The sequence below is a fragment of the Acartia tonsa genome, chromosome 12 (genome assembly GCF_053477335.1).
Source record: "Acartia tonsa isolate MP-2025a chromosome 12, ASM5347733v1, whole genome shotgun sequence".
NCBI lineage: Eukaryota > Metazoa > Arthropoda > Copepoda > Calanoida > Acartiidae > Acartia > Acartia tonsa.
Genome location: NC_137271.1, coordinates 33,157,093 through 33,181,037, shown reverse-complemented (window position 1 = coordinate 33,181,037; position 23,945 = coordinate 33,157,093). Strand labels below are relative to the sequence as shown.

Below are 23,945 nucleotides of genomic sequence, written 5' to 3'. Positions count from 1 at the left end.
TGACAGACGTGGACACCTTACTATAGAGAAGCTACGCTTCTCTAGCTTTCACTAGATAATGATCAACATCTACTTTTAGTTGTCACTTTATTGAAGGGTTAAGATATACTGGAGTTATATACAACAAACAATAATTACATGGATAGGAATAAATAATCATAACATAAAAGCATAAATAATATATATACAATGGTCAGTTTGGGCAATAATGATTCCCCCATCCCTGGAAAGGGTGGGGGAGAATTAAGAATACAGTTAACCATAATAAACATGACAGATTCAAATCATTAATTCTAAGCGTAGGGAGGGGGTCACTAGACCCCTTCCCCAGGACTCGGGGGAGGGCCATTGACCCTCCACCGAACCCCAGATCAGGGGTGCCATAGACATGGCTCACGGTTGCCGAATACCACAACTCTCCCCTCGGAAGGCTGGGAGATGGTTTCCCTACCAGACTTCCGACAGTGGTTGAGGCCTTCGGCCCGCTCCTTAGGGCTAAAAATATATACAAACGATAATGATTCAATGGAATCCTAGTGGTGAGTATCTTCTTAGGGTTGATGGGCTCCCAATGTGGGATAGAAGGCAGAGGCTGCCTTGGGTTGGATACGTTGGTCAGCGCCGGCAGGTATCAGGTTTGGTGGTGGCACATTTGTTGCTGGAACGGTCAGCAGTGGGACCTGCGGGTTGTTGTTGGCAGCGGCTGGGGCACTGGCTGCCAGGTTGAGTGTCTGAGCAGCGGCCTGTCCTCCTGAGGGGCCGCGGGGTCTGCCAGAGGGCGGTCCTGGTCTACCTGGGCGGTCATGCCCGCTGTCAGTTGATTTCATAGACACCATTTCCTCGGCTGCTTCCCTGCCGATGGGGATGGCATCCCAGTCCACTGAAAAGTCCCGGGACTTGGCATGGTTGAGCCTGGCTCTAGCCATCGCCTTCTTATACAAGGCTGGGTGGTACAGGAACACTTGTGATATCGCATTCAGGGCTGCCCGGACTCCTCCTTGTGCTGCTGCCAGAGAAATGATGGTGAGGTCCCCCAGCAGTTTGAGGATCAGCAGCAGCAAGCACAAGATGGCGGCGCCATCTCCCCACTCGTGGATGGCTTGTCTAAATCCTGCCCAGACATCCAGGGCTGCCTCTCCTTCCTCCGCCAGTCGGTCAATGTTGTAGGACACTATCCCATGGTCTCCTGTGGCCGAACAGCTGCCTTGCTGAACGCAGGAGCCATAGGATAGGCCGGTCAGCATGGCGCTCTTGTATGCTGGGAACGCCAGCAGCTGTTGCCAGTCGTTCAACTCAGCCTGTGAATACAAACCACCTGAACTGAAGTCATCTAAGGGGTCTGTCAACAACTGCTTGGGCGTATCCAGCGGGGGTGGCCTCTTCTTGGGAGCAGGGGTCAACTCTATCCAGCCTTCCTCTGCGTGCACAGTCAGGGGGTAGGTGGAGGAACAGGGAATCTTGGTGGCGTGCTCACTGTATACCCGCGTCACGGCGTCTACAAAACCTGTGGGCTCCACTGGCACTTTGTCCCAACACTCCTTGTGTTCGCGGACAACATACTTGTGCCTTTGGCAGGTCAGCTGCAGCAGGATGTCTCCCCTCAGTACCGAGAACGTGCTCCCCTGGACACGCACCGGGTGGGCCGGATCTAGTTGCTGGAGCTTCCAGCAGTTGGCCGCTACTTCTTCTGCTGCAGTGCTCCTCATGCGTGTTTCCAGGGTGAATCCAATATAACCTGCATGGATCTGTGCTTGGAGGGGAACGTCAACATCCCTGGCCGACACTCGGGGCAGCGCAGCCGCGGCTGGGTCAGCTGCCACAAACAGCGCTGGATGGTTGGTGGCATGGGCCTCGAAGTCGCAGTTCACAATTGAGGTGGGGCTGGTCATGTTGATGAAAAACTGGGCCTGATGGTCAACCAGATATGCATCCCTCACCAGGCTGGGCTGGAGGCTGCGGATCAGCCTCAAGGGGCAATCTCTTCCCAGGTGGTCCCACACGTAGGTTGCTTCCCCAGTGATACAGGACAGCTCAGAATGGGGACAGTCGAGGGTCAGGTGGTCAGACTGGGACTCCACCCGTCCATCCTCCACCACATAGGTCTCCTCCTTGACCAGCAGCCGCCGCTCCTGGAGCACTAATTCATTGCGGTAGAGCTGGCCCTCAAAGTGGACGTCCTCCCCCTCGCAACCCACCCCCTCGGGGCTGTTGACGAGGGCGCCCACTACATCAACGGTGAAAGCAGGGGGTGGTTCAGCTGGAACGTCAGTGGCTGGGTCTTGCCTGGCAACGTGTATACTCGGTTCCTGGCCAGGTCTCGGCACGCTTCTGGGTCTATCTTGGTTGGCCTCATGAGGGTGGGGACCGAGGTCACCTTGAGGTGACCCCATACCCCACACCTGAATGTCCACTGGGACACGGTGAGCTGACAGCTGAACCCAGTGGTTTCCCTCACCTTGACTTGCTGCAGGACGTGGATGTCGTGGCCCAGGGGCACCTCCTGGTGTAGGGGCTCCGGGTCACACATCTTTTCTTTGTTGTAAGACGTGACATGGGTGGGGTTGGCACAGTCCCACCCCACCAGGACGTAGCTGGTTGTAGGCCACACGGCTGCCAGAAGGAGGCCCCACAGGACCATCCACCAATGGGAGAGGCTTCCAGGTAACCATCTTCCTCGTGCACGCGGCTGGGGATCTCCGGTTCTGGTCACGGCTGCTTCTTGGGGCTGGACACGGCTGGGCTGCTCCTGGCTAGACACAAATTTCCATTGAGCGTTATCTGTATGCGGCCGAGGCACCCCGATACCCTCCCCAATGACAGACTGGCAAGCGACTGGCACTTGCCTGGGTGTCGGCTCCCCTAGCCCTAAATGCTCCCTTCCCTGGTCCAAGGCATGCCCAGTGGCATGGGGCTGAAGTGCATGTGGCACAGGCTCGCCCTTACTCAATGCCCTCCCCTGCCCTAGGAACTCAGGTGCATGTGGCACAGGCAAGCCCTTATTTTCCCAATTTTCAATCTCCCCAGCCTCAAGTGCAGGGGGCACAGGCAAGGCTGGGTGTTTACAAGGTTTTGGATTCAATACATTTAACAAATTCAACTTATCCTGATGGTGAGCCGCTGGGTTCCCTTGGCTGGTAGAGGGCTCTGGATGGCATGTAGCTGGACTCTCCCTGCAGGCTGGTGGCGCTGGCTGGCATGTAGCTGGGCTCTCACTGCAGGCTGGTGGCGCTGGCTGGCTGGGGGTGACGGGTGTCACCCCTTCCTCTGGGACCGCTGGCTCGTTCCAGGACTCAGGTCTCTCGGTGGCGGCGACGGGGGTCGCCCCAGACATCAGGTTGGAGGCTGGCTCGTTCCAGGATCCAGGTATCTCGGTGGCGGCGACGGTTGTCGCCCCAGGCACACGGTGGGAGGCGCTGGATAGCACCCCCCCATCATCCCAGGTGGCGACGCCGGGTGGCGTCCCATACATCGATGCAGAGGTGCTGGCTAGCACCTCCTGCCTCTCTCGTTCAGCGGCTGCCAGGGCCTCCCCATACACCGTCTCAGGGACGCTGGGCAGCGCCCCTCCACTCTTGCTGGGTAGGCTCGGTCGGGCAGGTTCCATCATATTGAGACTGAAAGGCTGGGGCCTCAGCACCTCTGGCTCGGCTATGTTGTTGGGCTGTATCAGCTCTGGCCCCAGATGGTTAAGACTGAAGCCTAGGCCAACCCGGTTGGGCTCAGCCGCGCCACCCAGTACGTTGATCCTAGCTGGGACAGTCCCGAACTGCGGCATCCCATCGGCTCGGTCCGCAGCTCTGGAGGCGGCTGCTTGCGGTGGTGGTGCTGGGGGCGCGCTCCCTTCCATATGGGCCACTCTGCTGGGCTTCCCTGGAGGGGCACCTTTGTCGGCGGTGCGCCTGCGGCTGGCTACCTGGGCCCAGTCAGCTCTACACTCGGCCGCCGTGTGGCCGTCATAGTGGCAACGCTCACACTTGGCAGAACGGTCACGGCGTGGCTGGGTGCGCCTCTCCTCTAGGCTAACTTCCATAGGCGTTGGACAGTCTCGAGCTCGGTGGCCTCTCCCCTGGCAGCGGTAGCAGCGGCCTGGAACCTTGTCATCTGGAGCGACCTTCCCCATCTGGTGGAGACCCGGAGCCAAGGAGCCAATCTCCATTGGCTCCGACTCGTCATATTGGGGCAACTGGATGCAGGCAGATCCAGTCAGCCCGTCGGTCGAGTCCACTAAGCACACGCCCTCCTTCAGTTGCTTAGTAACCATGGTCACGGTGAACATGGCCTTGCGAGTGTACTCAGGTACACTCGCAATTTCATGGTTCATCATGAGGCGTTTTACATTGGCGTTACGAATTCCACGGTTTAATTCGTCCACCAACAATTCAAGATCCTCATGATTGTAGGCGTCCCTATACAAGGCGCACTTTGTTGATATGTACGCCTGTATAGGTTCTGTCGAGTGTTGCTTGTAGTCCCTAAACGCTTGTTTAAGCGTTTGGGACTCAAAAGCAGGACGAAATAACAATTCACACTCGGTCTTGACCTGCTCGTAGGTCAAGGCTTGGCCTGCCTCGCCAAACAGATGGGACGCCATTTCCGCCGCTTGCCCTACCAATGACAGTAGTAGGGCGTTGCGGCGGTTGAGGGAATCATGAGGTGGCACGCGGTAAGCCGCCCATGACATTTCCAGTCGGCGGATATGTGCCGACCAGGACTGCTTGGGCGGCCCTCTATACTCCGGCAGATTGCTCAGCATCAGCTTGCGGTACTCGGCTGGGGCCGGCTGAGGGTCATCCTGGAGCCATCCTGGGGCTTGGTCACCTCCTGGGACTTGATGCTGGTCCATTGGGTCAACGGTGAAACGGCGGGCACAAAGTTATACAGGACTACAATGAATGGGTTGTCACTTGAGGCTTCCTAGCCTAACAGCCAACACTGTTTGTATCACTAGGTTGGGAGTTTTAGTTGCAAAGGTATAACTTAGCTGTACTTATCAATGGTTAGATGTTGAGGTAGATAGATGTTGAGGGTCTGAACTGCTGTCAGGAACTGATTGGGTTTTCCCTTATCACACTAGAGCTAGGAGGAAAGAAACTTGCAATTCTTTATTTGCTAAAAATACCCCTGTTAGATGCTATGGAGTAGCTCTGCTCTGGTGTGAAGGTGTGTGTGTGTGTGTGTGTGTGTGTGTACGTGGAATCTTCTGTCCTTGTAACGCGCGTTCGCGCCGTCAAATCCGCGCACACGGGGAAAACGCGCTCTCACCCCTCAGCTCGCTCCCTCATTGGTCCGCTTCGTCCGTTGGATTTATGATGTTTTCCGCACTTTGTTGCGCTACCCGTGAATGGCGCTCTGTATATCCGATCGCTAGCTCCACACTACAGACGGACTTGGCCTAGTGTGGGCAGGAAGGGGGAAGCGCGTGAGGGGACGGGGGTAACTCCGTCCGTTCCCACTGTGAGGGAGGGGGTAACTGTGTGTTGGTGTAATGGGGCCTCTGCTTCTTAATCTTAGGCTTATCTGTTATATAACCCTGATTGTATTTGTCTTCAAATGGAGAGGGGCCCCCTCCCCTTCCCTTGGAATAAGGGGTGTATTTGTTATTGTGCTGTGGGCTTGAAATTGTTTTGATTATATTACATCTAACTTTTATTGCTGTCCTTATCACAATTACATAACAGATTTGTTGACCAACTCTGTTCTATTTTTAGCTGTTATCACAATAAACAGTAATCCAAGCCTGTTCTATTCTTAGATTTATCACAACACAACAATTTGTTTGCCAAGCTTTGCTCATAAATCTATTGTTTGGTCATCACATTAGGGTGGTAATCCCTGCAAATGTGATATAATATCTGTCTTCCAGATGGGTGGCTGCGTTGTAGCTTCTCAGGATACTCGGGGTTGACGTAGTTTTTCTCTGTTCTGGTGCACTACACCCGTATGTTAGCTCGCAGCTTGCAGCTATGTGGCATGTTTCAGCCTATCGGCGGCAGGGAATGTCCCGTCCTGCTAGCGCCACTGGTTCGGATCCTGCTATTTCTTGCAGTAAAGTTGGCCTATTTTCAGCCGTCTACACGTATTTGGCTTGTTTCAGCCGGTCCGCAGGCCTGTTTCAGCCCTTTTGGCGCTCAATTCTCCGTTAGATATCAGCGCTGCTCGCGGTTATTCGTCAGATTTCGCTGTTTTGCTTCCACAACTGCCGGATGCAGAGTTAAACTTTGCTGTCCAGGGTGGGTAATTCAGGTTGCTTGCGTCAGTTTTGCCAGATTCACTGCTGGGAGTACCTTAGCCTCAGATGCGCGTCTGCTCTACACTTGTGGTTCGCCGTAATCTCACACAGCTGTCACCAAAGTTGTGGTATCCGCCGAGGATCAATGGCAGACACCGGAGTTCAATTAGATTACGGCAGTGTGACAGACGTGGACACCTTACTATAGAGAAGCTACGCTTCTCTAGCTTTCACTAGATAATGATCAACATCTACTTTTAGTTGTCACTTTATTGAAGGGTTAAGATATACTGGAGTTATATACAACAAACAATAATTACATGGATAGGAATAAATAATCATAACATAAAAGCATAAATAATATATATACAATGGTCAGTTTGGGCAATAATGATTCCCCCATCCCTGGAAAGGGTGGGGGAGAATTAAGAATACAGTTAACCATAATAAACATGACAGATTCAAATCATTAATTCTAAGCGTAGGGAGGGGGTCACTAGACCCCTTCCCCAGGACTCGGGGGAGGGCCATTGACCCTCCACCGAACCCCAGATCAGGGGTGCCATAGACATGGCTCACGGTTGCCGAATACCACACTAATTTTCATGTTTCTTGTTGCGACACTAGCATTCAGGGACTCAGCAAAGTTGAAGTGAGAGACAAAAATAGCCTAAAGCTATCCCTTGACTTAAAACAGCCTAATGTCATCTAGGACCTATGTAAAGCTTCCCTAAAATACAGAAATCCTTGGTCTAAACAAAAAAATGTTACTGCTTAATATAATTGTTTATTTGATGATATTTTGTTGATATAATAACAACACAAAAGTCTTACAGGGTAGCTTAACTTTAAGCACAAATAAATAAATAGACAAAAACAAATAAAGTAAAGTTTAATTGGCTTGTTTGCTTTTATTTGTTGGATTTTATTTTGTTTAAAGTATCAACTTTATATTTAATGTCATAATTTGTATGAAACTATAGTATAGATTGTTTATTCCAATGATAGAAAATTAATTGTATAATAGCAATCGATATATTAAAACTTGGATGTTTCACCATATTTTCAAGTACTCAGATAAAGTGATGCTCGAAGATGACAAAAATAACGAAAACCCTCATCCACCCCATTTACCACATCCCCTCCAATCATACTGGATGAACGAACATAACAATAAATGAAGTCCATATTAGCAATCTAAAATACGTAAAATTTATACCCTGTCAATATATCCACGTATATACTATATCTATTATAAGAGCAACTGTATCATGAGCATCGAAGGGCCCTTCTCAAAAGTATGAGATATCTGTTTGTAAGCGGTTATTACTCCTGAGGTGAATCCTGCTGGGATAGCCTGTATCCTAACGTAACCTAAAGTAAATCAAATTCCTGACATAAAACTTCTGTGCTATAATTGATAAGGACAGCCTACGTTTCTATGGGCAAAATAAAATATAAATACAAAACTAAGGAAATCACAATAAAATCAAAAAAAAATCAATATTGCCGCCGCATAGTGTCGCTAGCGTAGTGGCGCTGCGTAGAGACATGGATTTAACAGCTGATTGTAACATAGACAAATTATTTCTCAAATTAGATATTAAAAAAAAAAATTAAATGCCACAAGAGGCCTCTAGAGGCGTAGTCGCTAGTAATAGAAATAGTACGTAAAGGAAAAAAGCTGGTATCTAGAATTTATTTAGTTTTAATTAATTTTTTTTTAGAGAAAACTTGCAAAAGAAGTGAATGGTCCATCAGAAGAAGACAAAGAAAATATAAAAGTAATACTAATTTATATTTCAACATAAAAAGTAAGAATTTTACTGTCACTTAATTATAGTTTTGACAGTTTAATGGGTTACTTGAGGGACGTAAGGGGGGTGGGGTGGAAATGAGGTATTTTTTCCAGGTAATTTCTATTGGAAGGGTGGCAGTTTTACTCCCAAAAATAGTTATAAACCTTCAATGAAAGAAGAACCATATTGTTCTAGCTGTTTTCGAGGTCTTAAGCTTCAGACACACAGACAGACAAACATGCTTTTCCTTTGATAAATGGATTGAATATTTCAAGAAGCATTTATAGTGCCCATAAAAAATGACGTAATGGCCAATTCAAATGTATACTGGCCTTCCATTGGTAATTTAGTCTTTGTATTGGCCTATTATTGGGCATTGTATTTTATGACGTCATTTTTTATGCAATATATTACAGGCCAAGCTGCAGGGCAACAGTATGGACGGGACACCCATCTGGTTACCCATGCCCCGCTGTATATGTGATAAAAATCCGGGACTTAAAAAGAAATCTGATAACAAATACTGTGGCTGCTTTGTTCCGAGGTTAGTATTAGATTCAGTGGCGTGCACAATTGGGGAACAAAGTTCGTACCAAATTTTATTAGGAATCTCCATACTAAGTTCCCGATCGATAGTTTGACTGTAACATGATCAAATTTATTTAGATGCTAATTTTACAAAAATGAGTAAAATAATACATCAAATGCTTTGCTGAAGTTAAGCCGTATTATATTGTCAACTTTAGGAATTTAATTTTGTTGTATAGCTTTGAAATTCAAGTTTTTCTTTACTTTTTGTTTTTATCCAGGATCTGAACATTTTGAGAATAAATCCTCTGGATTAAAACTGGTTCTCAGCTGTACTATACTTAAAGTTATCAAAAAGTAATTTGAGGGAATGACTTGGTAATTATATGTTTTCAGGTTGGCCTTTATAATAGACTATCTTCTCTCTCTGCTTGGAATAAAGGTCCATCATAATGATTCTGATGACAAGAAAAGTAAGGAAGAAATGGAGAAGAAAAAGAGAGAAATGGAAGAAGATCCTAATAGAGTTAAATTAAGGTATTCTTTGCATTACATACATACAGACAAACATATAAACATAACATTGTGATACTTCGCATGTTAAATTTTTACAAATCAGGTGAATTTTACAAGACATAATAAGATGAAAATACAATTTTACATATAAATAATTAACATAAAATTCAGAAAATAGATTAACTTACTGACAAAAATACAGACTGACAAATAGACATACAAACAGATTGATATACAGAGGGATCTAAAGGGATAAGATTCCCATTGATGATAAACAAAATTGCTTCTTATGTAGATTACAAGAAGTGATTAAAACGTTTGGACTGAACTTAATGGACCAACAAATCAAAATTCAATAAAACACAAGTTGTTAAGCCAACGTTATTATACAACTTTGTGGACTAGTATGTTAAACAGCTCAATGTCCCCTCCCTCACTTGAGATACATCATATTTTTTATTTAGTGATCTCTTAATATGTGTTGATACAAATTCACTTCACCTGTTGAAACGTCTTGGTAAGCAGTTTTTTTTTTATCAGCGAAGCTACTCTATTGCTAAAAATGTTAGTATGTCATTTTGTTACAAAAACTACAGCATTTCTGTTTTCTTATTGACCTTCGTAGTTTTTGTTAATTATGATTTAACTGCCTTAATGACTTTCATTAGTAGATTTTCTTATAAAAAAAAATATATAAATTCTATAAATTAATGAATGAATTTTTTTTTGATATATGTATATATATATATATACAGAAAAATATATAAGTAATGTCCTTGGCAAGGTAGTATATATGTTTAATATTGGTGTTTTCTATAAACAAACTAAAATTTAAAAAGAATTTGGAAGCGTAGATGATCTACAGTTCTTGCCCAGTCCAAGGGCATCCTAGAAATTTGAGAAAGCAAAAAATAGGGAAGGGGTTAAATAAATGTATGTGTCCACCCTTTGCCGACTTTCAATCGGGTCTTTGAATATCAACCAACAACGTCGGAAATATTAGCAAAGCCAAGTCGCTACAAACGAGCAGATAGCAATTTGCTACCAGACGAAACATTTATATACTAGAAGAATAACGGGTTTGAATACCTTTTATATTTTACAAATAGAAACTTGTTGAAGCAGCTTATAGAGCCTGTAAAAAATGACTTAATACTGACCTACCATTGGTGAATTAAAATTATATTGGCCTATCAATAGTCATTTATGACGTCATTTTTTAAAATATGGGTAATAATAACTTTACAAATTTTCACAGAAATGCAAAAACATAATAATTTATCATTCGAATATAAAATTAAAAATATTATTTCCAACTGTTATGCAGCAGTAGAAAAATCAATACTTTTTCATTATTCATCATATAGTATAATTATACACAATTTTATATCAAGAATTAAAAAAAAAATATTATTGTTAATTAAAATTAGCTTAAAACTACAATTAATGATTTTTTTAAAATCTAACCCAACCTCTAATTAAAAAGAAATAATTTTTGAGATGGATATATTTTTTGGCTATTTTAGGTAAAGAAGGTGCCTTAACTTTTATTTTTATAGCTAGTCGGTGTTTTTAGTAATTAGTAGATGTAAAATTTTCCATAGAATTTAGATATGCAATCGGTTTTTTTTTAGACATCTTATTTTTTAAGTAATTTAAGTTTTTAAAAAAATAATGAAGTCAGTTTTAAGGTACTAAAACGCAAAAAAATGCCATTATAAACAAAAAAAAAAGTAATTTGTCTTTAATTTGACACCTTACTTTTTGAATTCTGTCAGGTAATTATTGAAAAAATCGTTTTTTTAAACCTCGGTTTAATCAAAACTTTGAACGTAAATATATTCTATCACAGGAATACAAAATATGGGTTCATATATACTTTTAGAATCAGAAAAATATTATGAATCCATTGTAAGCAAAATTGAAAAAAAGTAAAAAAAAACAGCGACTAGCTTTAAAAATAAAAGTTCTTTATAAAAGCCTTCTTTGGGAACTGAAAATTATACTAATCCCCAAAGTTTTTTATACACAGGTTCTCTCATTTGTTGTCTAAAAACTTTTGTGTATCTTTGTTAAATCCTGATTTGGTATTACAAACCAGTAATATCAAAAACTTTGAACTAATAATTTTAATCTACAAAATTTGGGGTGAACATCAATTTGTAGGTCATTGGCTTATCCCTTAAGATCCCTTCAGTTCCCAATCCGTGGTTGCAGAACTACTTCAGTTTTGATTGAGTTTAAAGCGGCTACAACTGCTAAAAAGCTGTTTGGTCAAATGACCGCAGCTAAGGATGGTAGACGCTTACTGGGAGACTTAGAAAGGTGCGCGGCTGATGTTGTCTTTGGCAGTTGAGCCCTGATTAAATACAAAAAAACTATTTTAAGATAATAGGTTTTTAGAGTTTTATATATACGCCGTCTAAGAACAAGTTTCTCCTTGGAAAACCGGAACAGAAGAAAAAACAAAGAAAAATAATTAAAAATTAAGCATCACACCTACAGTATGAAAATATGATGAAAAAAAAATTAAAATTTCAATGATTTCCTTAAAATATTATTTATCCAGCCGACAACATATATTATTCAGTTTAGAATTGTTACAAAAGTCTTATGAAAAATAATAAATTTATAAGTATAGATTTATAATCAAGATAACTAGCGCAAACTTCTTTCTGCTCTTTTATGGCAACCTGGCGGTAAAACCATTTCCGACGCTATTGGCTGAAATCCAACGATCCAATTGAAAGTCGACACAGGGTCCATGAGGTAGGGCCAACAATTATTCTACACCTTCCCCCTCTAGTGTTTTATTCTAGCAAATAAGAAATATAAGTTAAAAGTAAACATTTCAATTTAACAAAAAAATTGAAAATCTTATTGGCAAAATACATAAAATATGTACTTAAAAATTGAGTAGCTTTGCAAACAATAAGGAATCTTAAATTTTAGATGAATATATGATAAACGTGGATATATTGACTCAAGAAAATTTGTCGTAAATTTAGTTAGCTAAATGGACCTCATTTATTTGTCTGTTCGTTCATCTAGTTGGAAAAGAGGGGATAAGGTAAATCATTAATTTAGCCAGCTTCTAGCATCACTTCAGAGTATATAGAGTGAAAATCTGATGCAACATCCGAGTAATAATATATTGATTAATAAAATACTTTGGTTTTAAATGCAGTGACTTTTAATTATATATAACTGTTCTAAAATAATAGCATAGAATAAGGAGAAATAGAAGTGAAAACCCTAAAAATTTCTGGGAAATTAGAAGAAATCTTTGACTTGCGCAGTAAAGACAATAATGCTAAAGTACAAATCACAATGACTAGTTGGACAAAATTAGAAAAATTTTATTTGTATCAAAATATAATATATACTGATAAAATTTTTTATTGATCTTTATGATTTAAATTATGTGTTGTAGTGTAACATGCTTGATTTTAGGACTAAAATAGCACTTGATAGTTGAAAATTTTACCTTTAATATAATTAAATATTTTACACAGAGCTATATAAGAACAGACGGACAAAAAATGTAGAAAAAAGCTAGTTTGTCAGGCTTAGAAACCATGATAGAAGGTAATATTTTACCCATACACATAAATACTTTATCTTCTTTGAATAATAGTCTGCTTTATATAAATGCATTAATTATATAGTTTTATGACATGTCTTATAGATAAATGGATATAGAGTATACGTGGATATTATGAAAGGGGAAACATTGCTAACATAGACTTCATTTATTGGTCGGTTGGCTCGTCCAGTATTAAGGGAGGAGGAGAATAATTGGGGTGGATGCATTATTTTAGCCCACTGCGAGTTTTACTTTATTAAAGAACATAAAAATCTAGTGTAACATCCAATTGATAATATATCCATTAATAGACACGGACATAGAAAATTGATTTTATTTATTTATTTAAATGATATTTGACTCTCCCCCCTCTAATCAACAATTTCTTTAAATTAAAGTAAAAATGGATGGAGGATAGTCTTTTTTCTTACCCTAATAGACAATAGACATTCCCAGAAAAAAAGCTTAATTGTCAAGAATAGAATTATGAGACAAGAAGAATAATGTATAGTAAAACAATTTGTCACAATTAAAGAGGAACTTTTAGATAGTTTTTAAAAGGATTTATCAACGTATTGACTAAAACTATTTTATTAGATTCTTTTAGTAATTTAAATATTTTTAAACATTACAAAAAAATATTTCACGTTACTTTATTATTATTTTTACTTTATATAAGAAAATTAAGACTACAACATTATCTTAAAAAAAGATACTGAATAATTGTTTTCTTTAAAACTGGTATATCATATGTTAACTTCTAAGTATAAACTGTATTCCTTTAGTTTACAGAAGATACTTCTAAAAAATTAAATAGATTGTGCGTGGTATGTACTTTCAGATCAACATTTAGAACAATTAATGCTTAATATTCGGAGACAGGGTTTTGATTTTATTAGAGGGTATTATTGCGTCAACACTTAAAATATATGTACCAATTAACGAAATAAAAAAAAAAGTGCATCGTGACAATTATTTTCAAAATAAAAATTGCACTTATAAAAATAGAAAGGGAATAGACTTATATTTTATTATCTATGTTTAATAGTATTTTTCATATTTTTTTCTATTTTTTAAATGTATAGAAATCTATAAAAAGTTAAGGAGTAGTGTCACTAACACCCGTCGGAACGAAATTTGAAAGCTATGGAAACTAATTGATCTATGGGTTTTAATTAAGAAATTCGACCGTTTATAGCCGACTTTTTTTTATTGGGAAGAAACAAAAAAAAATAAGGCCTTTCATACCAAAATGTGTACAGTTTCTACCCAATAGCAGGTCTGCCGAGTTCTCCCAGGATATTTTTATTGGTGGAGCCTGATTACCTCTCTTTCTTAGTACCTTTATTTTGTCAAGAGGTTAGTGAGATATTTTGGTTCAGACACACATACAGACTACAACTTTTATATACCAATTTTGTATATAATAGAGTTTATATATTTTTACACTAGCGGCTACGCCCCTAGGAGCCTCTAGGGGCACTGCACTGGTAGGAGAAGGAAAAGTCGACCTCATCCTACTTTAAATTTGAGTTTCCAAAGAGTTATAAAAATTATTTTTTGGGGGAGAGGGGGGTTAAGACACCCTCTCGAAAAATAGTTTAAAACCTTCCCAGGACATATAAGAAGCTTCACTGTAAAGGAGAACAATATCAGTTCAGCGGTTAGTGAGATCCTTCGGGACAGACAAAAAACGCTTACTACTTTATATAATAGGATTATTGCACTTATATCATAAGTTTACTTAGTATTGTAATACAAAAGCAAATAGAAACCTAATTATTGCATTTCTAAATATGTATATGCTATAATTTACCTTATAAAAGCGGCATAGACGTCCAAGGGGGGGGAGGGGTAAAGGGGTGATTACCCCCCCCCCCAAACGAATTTGGGGGTGCCGTAGCCAACCCCAAATATTTTTTCATTTCCCCCCCCCCCCATTTAAAATTTACCCCTTCCCTGGGAACCCCCAAGCAAATTTTACCCCTGTGGTAAAAATTTTTGGGGGGAGTAAAAGTTTGCGGCGCGCTTCGCGCGCCATTTTACCCCCCAAAGAACGAATTACCCCCCCCCCCCCCCAAAATAAAAAGCTTGGACGCCCCTGAAAAGCGGATATACTCAATAAATAAATATATATGTTTGTCTTCCTTTCTGTAATGCAATATTTCTATCTCTCTATCTGTCTCTAACTTTCTCTTGCACTCTCTTTTTAAAACCAGTGGTGTACACAGGGTTTTGCCCTAGGTCTCCACGATCTAGGGAATCAACGGGGGGGGGGGGATTTTTTGTTTGTTTGTTTATAAAATAGGTAATTTTAGGTTGTCAATGCTCAACTGGCATTTAGTGTGAAAGCACATTTTAAGCAACTCAGATAAGTCTAACAATATTTTTTTTATGTTTAAGGTCAAGCCCTACATATTGTTGATATAGATTTTGTCATTTATGAAAGTGACACTTGGGCCAATCCTCATTATAGGTAAATACATTATTCTTACCTTTCTTAATACTTTTACAGTATATCCCTTTGGCTCCTCAGGGAATACAAAACTGATATCAATATCCGCGGAAACCTGTCTACAATACGAGGGATAAATAACTGTTCCAGTATGGCTTCAAAACCTGATTTTTATCTGCTGGATTAGATCTATACTGACAAATCATGTATCGTATCGTATTACAGACAATTTTCCACGAATATTAAAATAAGAATTATGAAATAAAACGTTTTGTTAGACCAGGCCTCGGGCCCATCGGGGATAACAAAACTTGATTTAATCTTAAAATTTTTCATTTACTATACGCGAAAGCTGTCTATAATACGATGTGATAAATAACCATTATGATTTAGAAAAGAAAGAGCAAGAGAAGAAGACAGAACGGAGGCAGTTGGCAGTGCTTTAGGTAAATTAATAATTTAAATGAAACAAGGACAAGTACTTTTACAATCCCTTGTGTAAGCGAAGCTGTTTTACTTAACAATAGTAGAATCTTGAATGTTTTTACTAGCAAATCATGATAGAAAAATAAATATTTTGACCTATTGCTTAGGGAGGGAGGGGATTGTTTATTACACTAGTCCCCAAATTCTTAAAATAACATTTTCTTATTCATTGGCCTAACAACCTTAAGGAATTTAATCGAATTTTATTTGGTTGGCTAATTTAGTTGAGTATTCAAAAATTTCAATCCAAAAGTTTCAATTGTAATCTAAAGAATTTAGTAATTTAGTGTATCATCATTGGGAGTTACATCAATTTATCGGCCATTGTCTTATCCCTTTATATCTTTGCATATTACTAATTGTTATTTGTCTGGGTTTGTTCCAGTGCAATGCAAGGCAGTTGCTTACTATTTAATTGCACTTTCTGTTACAGCTGCCAAGCCCTAAATAATAAGGGTAAACGACAAACTAACTAACCATTAATCTGTTTAGGCCAATGGAGATATTATTACGTGGATCTTACACCAGATTTTCATGTTCTCTAATTCAGTGAACTCTGTAGCGGGATAAAATAGTAATATCCCCCATCCCGCCTCTTTACCCCATCCCCCTCCCCCCTCTTATACTAAATAAAAGCCCTACCAATAAATGAATCTAAATTGACAATTTTTTCCCTGTCACAATATCCATGTATATTCTACATCCATTTTAGGCCATATAGACAAAGTGCTAATAACAACGTGTCTCGGGAGCAGAGGGTTAGAGAAGAAAATTGTGGTCTATATTTCTCCAGAGAATATGGGAGACTTTTTGGCAATTGTAAAGGTAAGAAGTTAGTAGACTTCATATACTGACTCGGGAGCGCAGAGGGTTAGAGAAGAAAATTGTGGTCTATATTTCTCCAGAAAATATGGGAGACTTCCTGGCAATTGTAAAGGTAAGAAGTTAGTAGACTTCATATACTGACTCGGGAGCGCAGAGGGTTAAAGAAGAAAATTGTTGTCTGTATTTCTCCAGAGAATATGGGAGACTTCCTGGCAATTGTAAAGGTAAGAAGTTAGTAGACTTCATATACTGACTCGGAAGAAGAGGGTTAGAGAGGAAGATTGTGCATGGTCTATATTTCTCCAGATAATATGTGAGACTTTCTGGCAATTGTAAAGGTAAGTGGATAGACAAAGTATTTATAACAACGTGTCTCGGGAGTAGAGGGTTAGAGAAGAAAATTGTGGTCTATATTTCTCCAGAGAAAATGGGAGACTTTCTGGCTATTGTAAAGGTAAATGGGTACTGGGCAGACTTCATATATCCCTTTTTCACTTGTACTAACCCTGCCGGGTATCTTAATTGAAAATCTTTCTCAAACCTTAATTTTATAGTCCTATATTTGGCGTTGCAACAAAAGAACTAATACCACATAATACAAAACGCTACAAAAGACCTAAAATCGAAATAACAAATCCTAAAAAAGATCTAATCCGACTAAGACCTAATCTAACAAAAGGATTAGGTCTTATATCATTTATTTTTTTGTAATAAGGCCTTTTGTAGGAATAGTTCATTTGTAGGTTTATGTTTTTTGTATTTAGGTTTTTTGAAGGAATAGTTCTTTTGTAGTAACGCCCTATTTTTAATCTTTCAAATAATAATTAGAATGATTTTATCTATACCATTAAAACTTTTTCTTAATTTATTTAGCTAAATATTTAAGTCCCTTTTACAGATAAGGACAAAATTGTCCTTTTAAGTTTTCGTTGATATAACAGGCAAGACATTTTTTTGCAAATTTAAGTTTTATTATAGTGAAAAATGACTTTAAAATATTTTTCACAAAATCAAATTTTTTTGCTGCAGCAAATTTAGTATTTGCAAATTTAAATTGTAATTAAAAATTTACCGCAAAATCAGATAACCTGCCATAAATATAGTTCATGGACATCAAACGTTTATACATAAATAAGGACGCGTTATGTTCATTTCTAGCGCAGCCATAACCGGTTACAACATCATTTTATTTAAAGTAGTAAAGTTTTTTGTTTATCCGTAACAGAAGCACAGATAAATAGACAGAAGGAAAGACAGACAGAATACATTTTTTAAAAACTTAGTTTGAAAATCAGACTGAGGACAGACAAAGGTCATAAGAACGTTTAAAATAGAGTTAGATATATAAATCTGACATTCTTATCATTACCAACAGACAGACATACAAACAAAAGTAAAAACAGGCAAAATATCACACAGAAGAACAGATAGACACAAACACTAATAGATTATCTCCGCTCCGAGAAAAAAACATCACCTATATGGAGTCCTAAACTCTTTTATACACATACATACAAGTACACGGTACATGATCTTAATAGGGAAGGGCTTTTCGCGTTGACATTGACCCAATTTAACTGAAATTAAATTTAAAATTATATTTAGATTTTAAGCAATAATATGTTAAACCAAAATATGATTTATATACAAGTTGAAAAAAGTATAATTGAATTCATAATTGGTATATTTAATGTAAATTCTTTGAAAAAAAAGTAAGAAGATGTTTATGAGTTTGTCTGTCTGTGTGTCTGTTTGTACCGAAGGATCTCTCTAACCACTGAACTAATGTGGTTCTCCTTTACAATGTAGCTTCTCGCGTGAGAAATTTATTATCCTAGATGACAATCAAAGAATTTCTTGCAGACAAAGATTTTTTTTATTTAATCACAAATGATTTAATCCAATAAAACGAGCGATGAAATTTTTGGTCGAAAAAAAATGCTCACTTTATTTCTTTTGGTCAAATTTTAAGGGATTGGTCATCTAAAATTTTTATAATTATTTTCAATTGTCTCTAATTTTATATAATATTTCATAGAACTAATAAGAGGCATGTTTTTGTTATTGATATTTTGAGGAAGCTTAATTTGTTGTCCATTGTCAACTCCATCCTTGGCAAAACTAGTTATAACAGAAAAAGTCGGCACATTGAACTTGAATTATTCATTTTATTATTTACTTTATCATTAATATTTTAGTAATTTCACATTAATTTTTGTATGTACTTTGTAAAGAAAAAATAAGTTTAGTTTCCTAGAAATTGAAAGCATAGCAACTCTAAATATTTTAGTAAATTGCAACAGACATGCCATCACTCAAATGGATATAGAATATCTGTGGATATTATGACGGGAAAATTAATCGACAGTTTAGGTTGCTAAAATAGAACCCATTTATTGGTCAAGAGGGGAGGGGATGGACTAAAGGAGAGAATGGGGTAGATCATGTTTTAGCCCGCTACAAGATTCAATTTAGAGTACATGATAATCTTGTGTTAAATCCTAGTAATAATAAATCCATTATAAATCAACAAAACTCAACAAAACTATGGAGAAAGTAGAATGTTAAAATTCGTAGGGATCTTAAGGAATGATGAATTGATGTACATCACCAATCATGTTGATAAAATTAACTTTATCTTTGTTTGTTAAAGCTTGGACACTACTAGTGTGGTATCCTCCCCTACTCTTCCAGCTGTAGAGTAGCTTTGCTCCAATTTGGGTCTGTCTTAGTAATCCCCCTCTGTATTCGAACTCACAGCGGCTGAAATCCGCGGCCGCTACTACACTAGTTTAAAAACAACCAATGAGGACTCAATAAAGCTAAATTCTTACTGAATGTTTTTATCCTTGTAGGAAATAAAAAATGTTCAAAAAATTTAAGTATTTTCCGGTATTTTATTGTTAAGTTTTAGTAATATCTGGTTGGTTGTCAAAAGGACATAATTAGGTACAAACAATACTAGAAAATTCACAATGAGAGAGAGAGAGAGAGAGAGAGAGAGAGAGAGAGTGAGAAAGTGGACATTGGCCTCTTTATTACACAAATTCCCAAAGTCCTATAGTAACGTTTTCTTATTTGTTGGCTTATCAATTTTGGGGTCTTTTATTGAATTCGGATTGGTCGTTTCAATAGTTGAGTGTCCAAACGTTTTAACAAATAATTGTAATCTACAGAAGGGGTAATTTTGTGTATCATCATTGGGTATGTACATCAATTTATTGGCCATTGTCTTATCCCTTTAGATCCCTGGCAAATATAAAAGAGAGAAAGAGGGTGAGAGAAAAAGATGGAGAAAGAGAGAGGGAAGGAGAGCTATATGAGAATAGATAAAAAGTATGAATTGTCAAATTTGTGAAAACACTACCCCTAATCAATCCGCTGCACGCCTTTTGATGAATTTATATAAATTTTCATGAAACACAGTTTGACGCTTTAGCTTTGTTTCGGAACGCAATACCTAGCCGTTCTCGAAATCTTAATCTAAAGCCCTCCGAATGACCAACATAGTGAAGTTTACAAATGTGTATTTATTACCATGAAAACAGTGAGTCTAAAACAAAAATATAAGAATTAAATACATAAAATTAATTGTTATTTTTTGTAACATCGAGGTTGCGTGATTTCAATTTAAGAAGAAATATAAAATTTCTAAAAAACTTTAAATTGGCACGAATCATATTAAACAGCATCAGAAATTGATAATTTTGGAATAAAATGATCAATAATATAAAGGAAAATATTCGTATGTCAAAACTTAGCAGTTAAATTTTCTATTTGTTGAAAAATTAATGATTTAAATTTCTTCATAAAATTATACCATTCTACGCTTATTTTCAAGAATTAAAAGATAAATTCTTACCACATATGATGTCAAACTAAGCAGGAAGGCTTATTTGAGATATTCCACACATCAGAGCGCATGTATATTCAAGCAATACATTATTTTCATTTACGTAGCTCCTCACGTGGGACTAATCAAAGGAAAAGTGCGCGTTTCTTTTGTCCGTTTACAAGCCACGCGCCGCGCGGAGATAGTTAGGAATGCCGCGTAACACACTCATTCTCTAGGAAATTTGGTGTAAGGAAACAGGGATTAATGGGTTCGAACTTGCCAGGGAATACAAGAAATACATACCGAAACACACCCGTCTATTCACTGGGAATCGAACACAATACCTCATCTTTGCAATATGCGTGCAGACAGTGTCCACGAAATCACAATCTCACAACACATAAACCTCAAGAGTTTAAAATGTCATGGCCATAAGGCCTAAAATTAATTATGGTAACTTCACGAATACCACAATAACTCAAACCGACTCCACTACCACATAAGGATAGGAATAAGGAATGGGAAAAGCATTCAATATACATGAATTGCACATTTACCACTCACACATCTCATTATATCATGGCCTCATAATCTCAATAAAATTAGAATTACAGACCATGTAATTGCGAATACATGAATTAATAATCAATAGTACCTAAACTTCAATTAGGCACCTACATAATAAAATAGGTAAATGATTTTTATACTAAAAATCGCATCAATAATTAAATAATCAACTCAAACTTTTTTCATCAAAAGAAAGAAAGATTAAATAATGACATTTTTTCTACTAAATCTTTTTGCTAGAAAAGAAAAGTAAAATTGCATAAAAAACTTCTCAATAATTAGAATTTTTCTCCAGCGGAAAAATACTCGTGCTTACATCTAAACATTTCCAGATAAGATAAGTAAGATCCTTAAATCTAAACATGTTTTAATAAAATAGATACTTAAATCTAAATAAAATATGACTGTAAAAAATCATCAACTTCGGAAAATTAAAATTTCATAATTTTAAATCTTCGTGAATCAAAACTGCGTAAAATTAAAATTGCAATTGAAATATGCAAATTAAATTTACCAAAATAAAACAAAAGCTCAATATAAGAAAAGAACTTCTCTAAATGCTGAATTTGCAATTTCTCTCTGTTTTAGGAAGAAAGCAACTTATACATATTCAAACAGTCATAATTAAGGCAATTTGGGGCCTCAGTCAGAATGAATCCCTCAAGATACAAACTAACAAATCCATCAAATATTAAGAATTGCCATGTTCCAGCTATCCTGTCGGACGTTATGTCTTTCCATCACAATTTTTGATACTGCATAATTTCCAACAGGATTTCTGGCGCAGGGCTGCATCAACTGAAAATAAACATAGTTAGTGATGTTTAAATCAAATCAAAAATAAAGAATCATGAATAATTCAAAGAAACTTTTAAATCATCAATCAAAGCGTCGAAATAAAAAAAATTATCTTATGCTTTAGTTTTGCCGTTCTGCGGTATGTCTGGCCGAGGAAACAGAGCTAAGATACACCGTAGAGCGGTCTTATTAAGCTTAATTCTACGAATATCAGAGAATCTACTTAATTCATCGGCGAAAAAAATCTGCATTTTTTCTTTAGATACATCAGTTCAAAGGTAAATAGTAATAATTTTAATATACATGTAATATTAAATTATTTATGTGATTGTAATAAATCATAAAGAAATATTTAAATGATGTAAAATCTCATTTTGTTAATTTCTTATCATATCAAATTTCAATCCAATAAGGATAAAAATGTTTATATCTGCATAGGCACCTAGGAAATTTTCCGCGAAAAAAATCCCTGGTCCCGGAAAGACTTAAATCATTGAAAAAACTTACATAAACGTATAAAAAACTTAAGTTTGCATTTCAAATGAAAAAAATCTTGCATCGATTTGAAAATTTAAACGAAATTGTATGAAAATTTGCGTTACTTACAAATCTTAAGAAATGGTTAATTTCTTTTTACAAAAAATACTATTGAAGCAGTATTTTAATATATGCGATAAAAATGAAGGTAGAGTTAATTTAAAATATGCATAGTTATCTTAAATTAATTCTTTGGCATTCAGATAAAATAATAATCAATATTTTAATAATACCATACATCGTGTTCATTATTATAAATGCTTAAACATGAATGAAAAATATATATACCTAGGAAAATAATTGCTAAAAGTATTTTCTCAAAGTTTAAAATTGTCCGAAATCGCTAGGTACGTATATTACTACGAATCTCTGCTCTCGGAATGAAAAAAAATCTTTACGCGTGGATTAATAGGAATCCCAGCTTCCGGAGTGAACGAAAACTTTTGTACATGAATTGTTAAGAATCTCTGCCTCCGGAATGAAAGAAAATCTTTAATTTGCTTACAAATTTAAACAAATATCTTGATTTTTTGCGATAATCTTTTAAAATAATAACGAGGAATATTTTAAACATTATCATAATAATATTACATGTTGTTTTCTTTACTTTAATGCATTATTTCATATGAGAATCTGAGAAATAACATTTTTTAAGTAAACGTGAACCACAAAAAAAACTAGAAAAATAATTTGTAAAAAATCTATTTTTCTCAATTTAAAATCTGCAAATCATTTGGTATTTAATACACACAAACTTTTGCTTTTCAAAATCATACTTAAAGAAACAAAATCTTTTTAAAATCTGCTTTAAAAGTCTAAACAGTTTTGTAGAATTTTTGTGCTTAGGTATGAACAATAAAATTAGTTGAATAATGAATACTTATTCTTTACAGAACCCATTTGGTTCCCTTCACAAGCCTAATATATAACTTGTGATATTTTTTTTTTTTCTTTAAAGATCATTTTCACATAATAGTTCATGTTGTAGATTAGATATGTGTGGTTTGAAAAATTTCAATGACTTTCTGGCGGCAACACCCGCCATATTTCCACCCGCCATTTGCAGGCCTCTTACCCTGTATCGGGCGGCAAGCTTGGCAGCAACCAAGTCGATTCTTGATTCATAACACCACCAGGGCAAGTAATAAAAGTGTGGTTGTCATAAAACTTAGAATCATCTACCGGCCTTTGTCCGGCCGGAACCGAAACTCCCGTCGGCTCTTGTCCGGCTGAGACCGAATTTCTTATCGGCTCTTGCCCAGCTGGAACCGAAACTCCCGTCGGCTCTTGTCCAGCTGGAACCAAAACTCTGATCGGCTCTTGTCCAGCCGGAACCGAAACTCCCGTCGGCTCTTGTCCGGCTGGAACCGAATCATTCAGCGGCTCAACACCCGCCGTAACGAAGTTATCAACGACTACAGTATCGTTACCAATATCATCAGGAATAACTGCAGCACAACTAACATCATTATCAGTAATAACCACGGCAACACCCGCCGTAGCCAGGTTGTCAACGGCTGCAGCACTAGCAGAACCAAAAGGTGCATCAGCAGCGTTACAAGCAGAACCAACAGGTTCAATAATAGCGTCACAAGCAGCACTAACAGTCGGTTGCGGCTGAACGTCTGAGCTTTCTGGTTTTAAAAACCCTATAGCTTCACTTTCCAACTCGAAATCTGAGCAGACAACATACCTACTCTTTGCTAAACCATTAGCACTAACAGCAAAATTATCAGATCCAAACAGGCTGGAGTAAAGCATGGTTTCTCCTACTGAACGTTCAG

General features: G+C 38.0%; 1 protein-coding gene across 1 annotated transcript in view; it reads left to right on the top strand.

The window, feature by feature from the left end:
• LOC145333304 (uncharacterized) overlaps positions 1–23,945 on the top strand; it is a 35,154-nt gene that overhangs the window by 5,562 nt on the left and 5,647 nt on the right. The window contains exons 9-15 of the mRNA XM_080178430.1: positions 7,957–8,013; positions 8,445–8,572; positions 8,953–9,093; positions 9,537–9,589; positions 15,062–15,134; positions 15,507–15,559; positions 16,312–16,424. Coding sequence (XP_080034556.1) covers positions 7,957–8,013; positions 8,445–8,572; positions 8,953–9,093; positions 9,537–9,589; positions 15,062–15,134; positions 15,507–15,559; positions 16,312–16,424 — 618 coding nt within the window. The remainder of the gene's footprint in view (positions 1–7,956; positions 8,014–8,444; positions 8,573–8,952; positions 9,094–9,536; positions 9,590–15,061; positions 15,135–15,506; positions 15,560–16,311; positions 16,425–23,945) is intronic.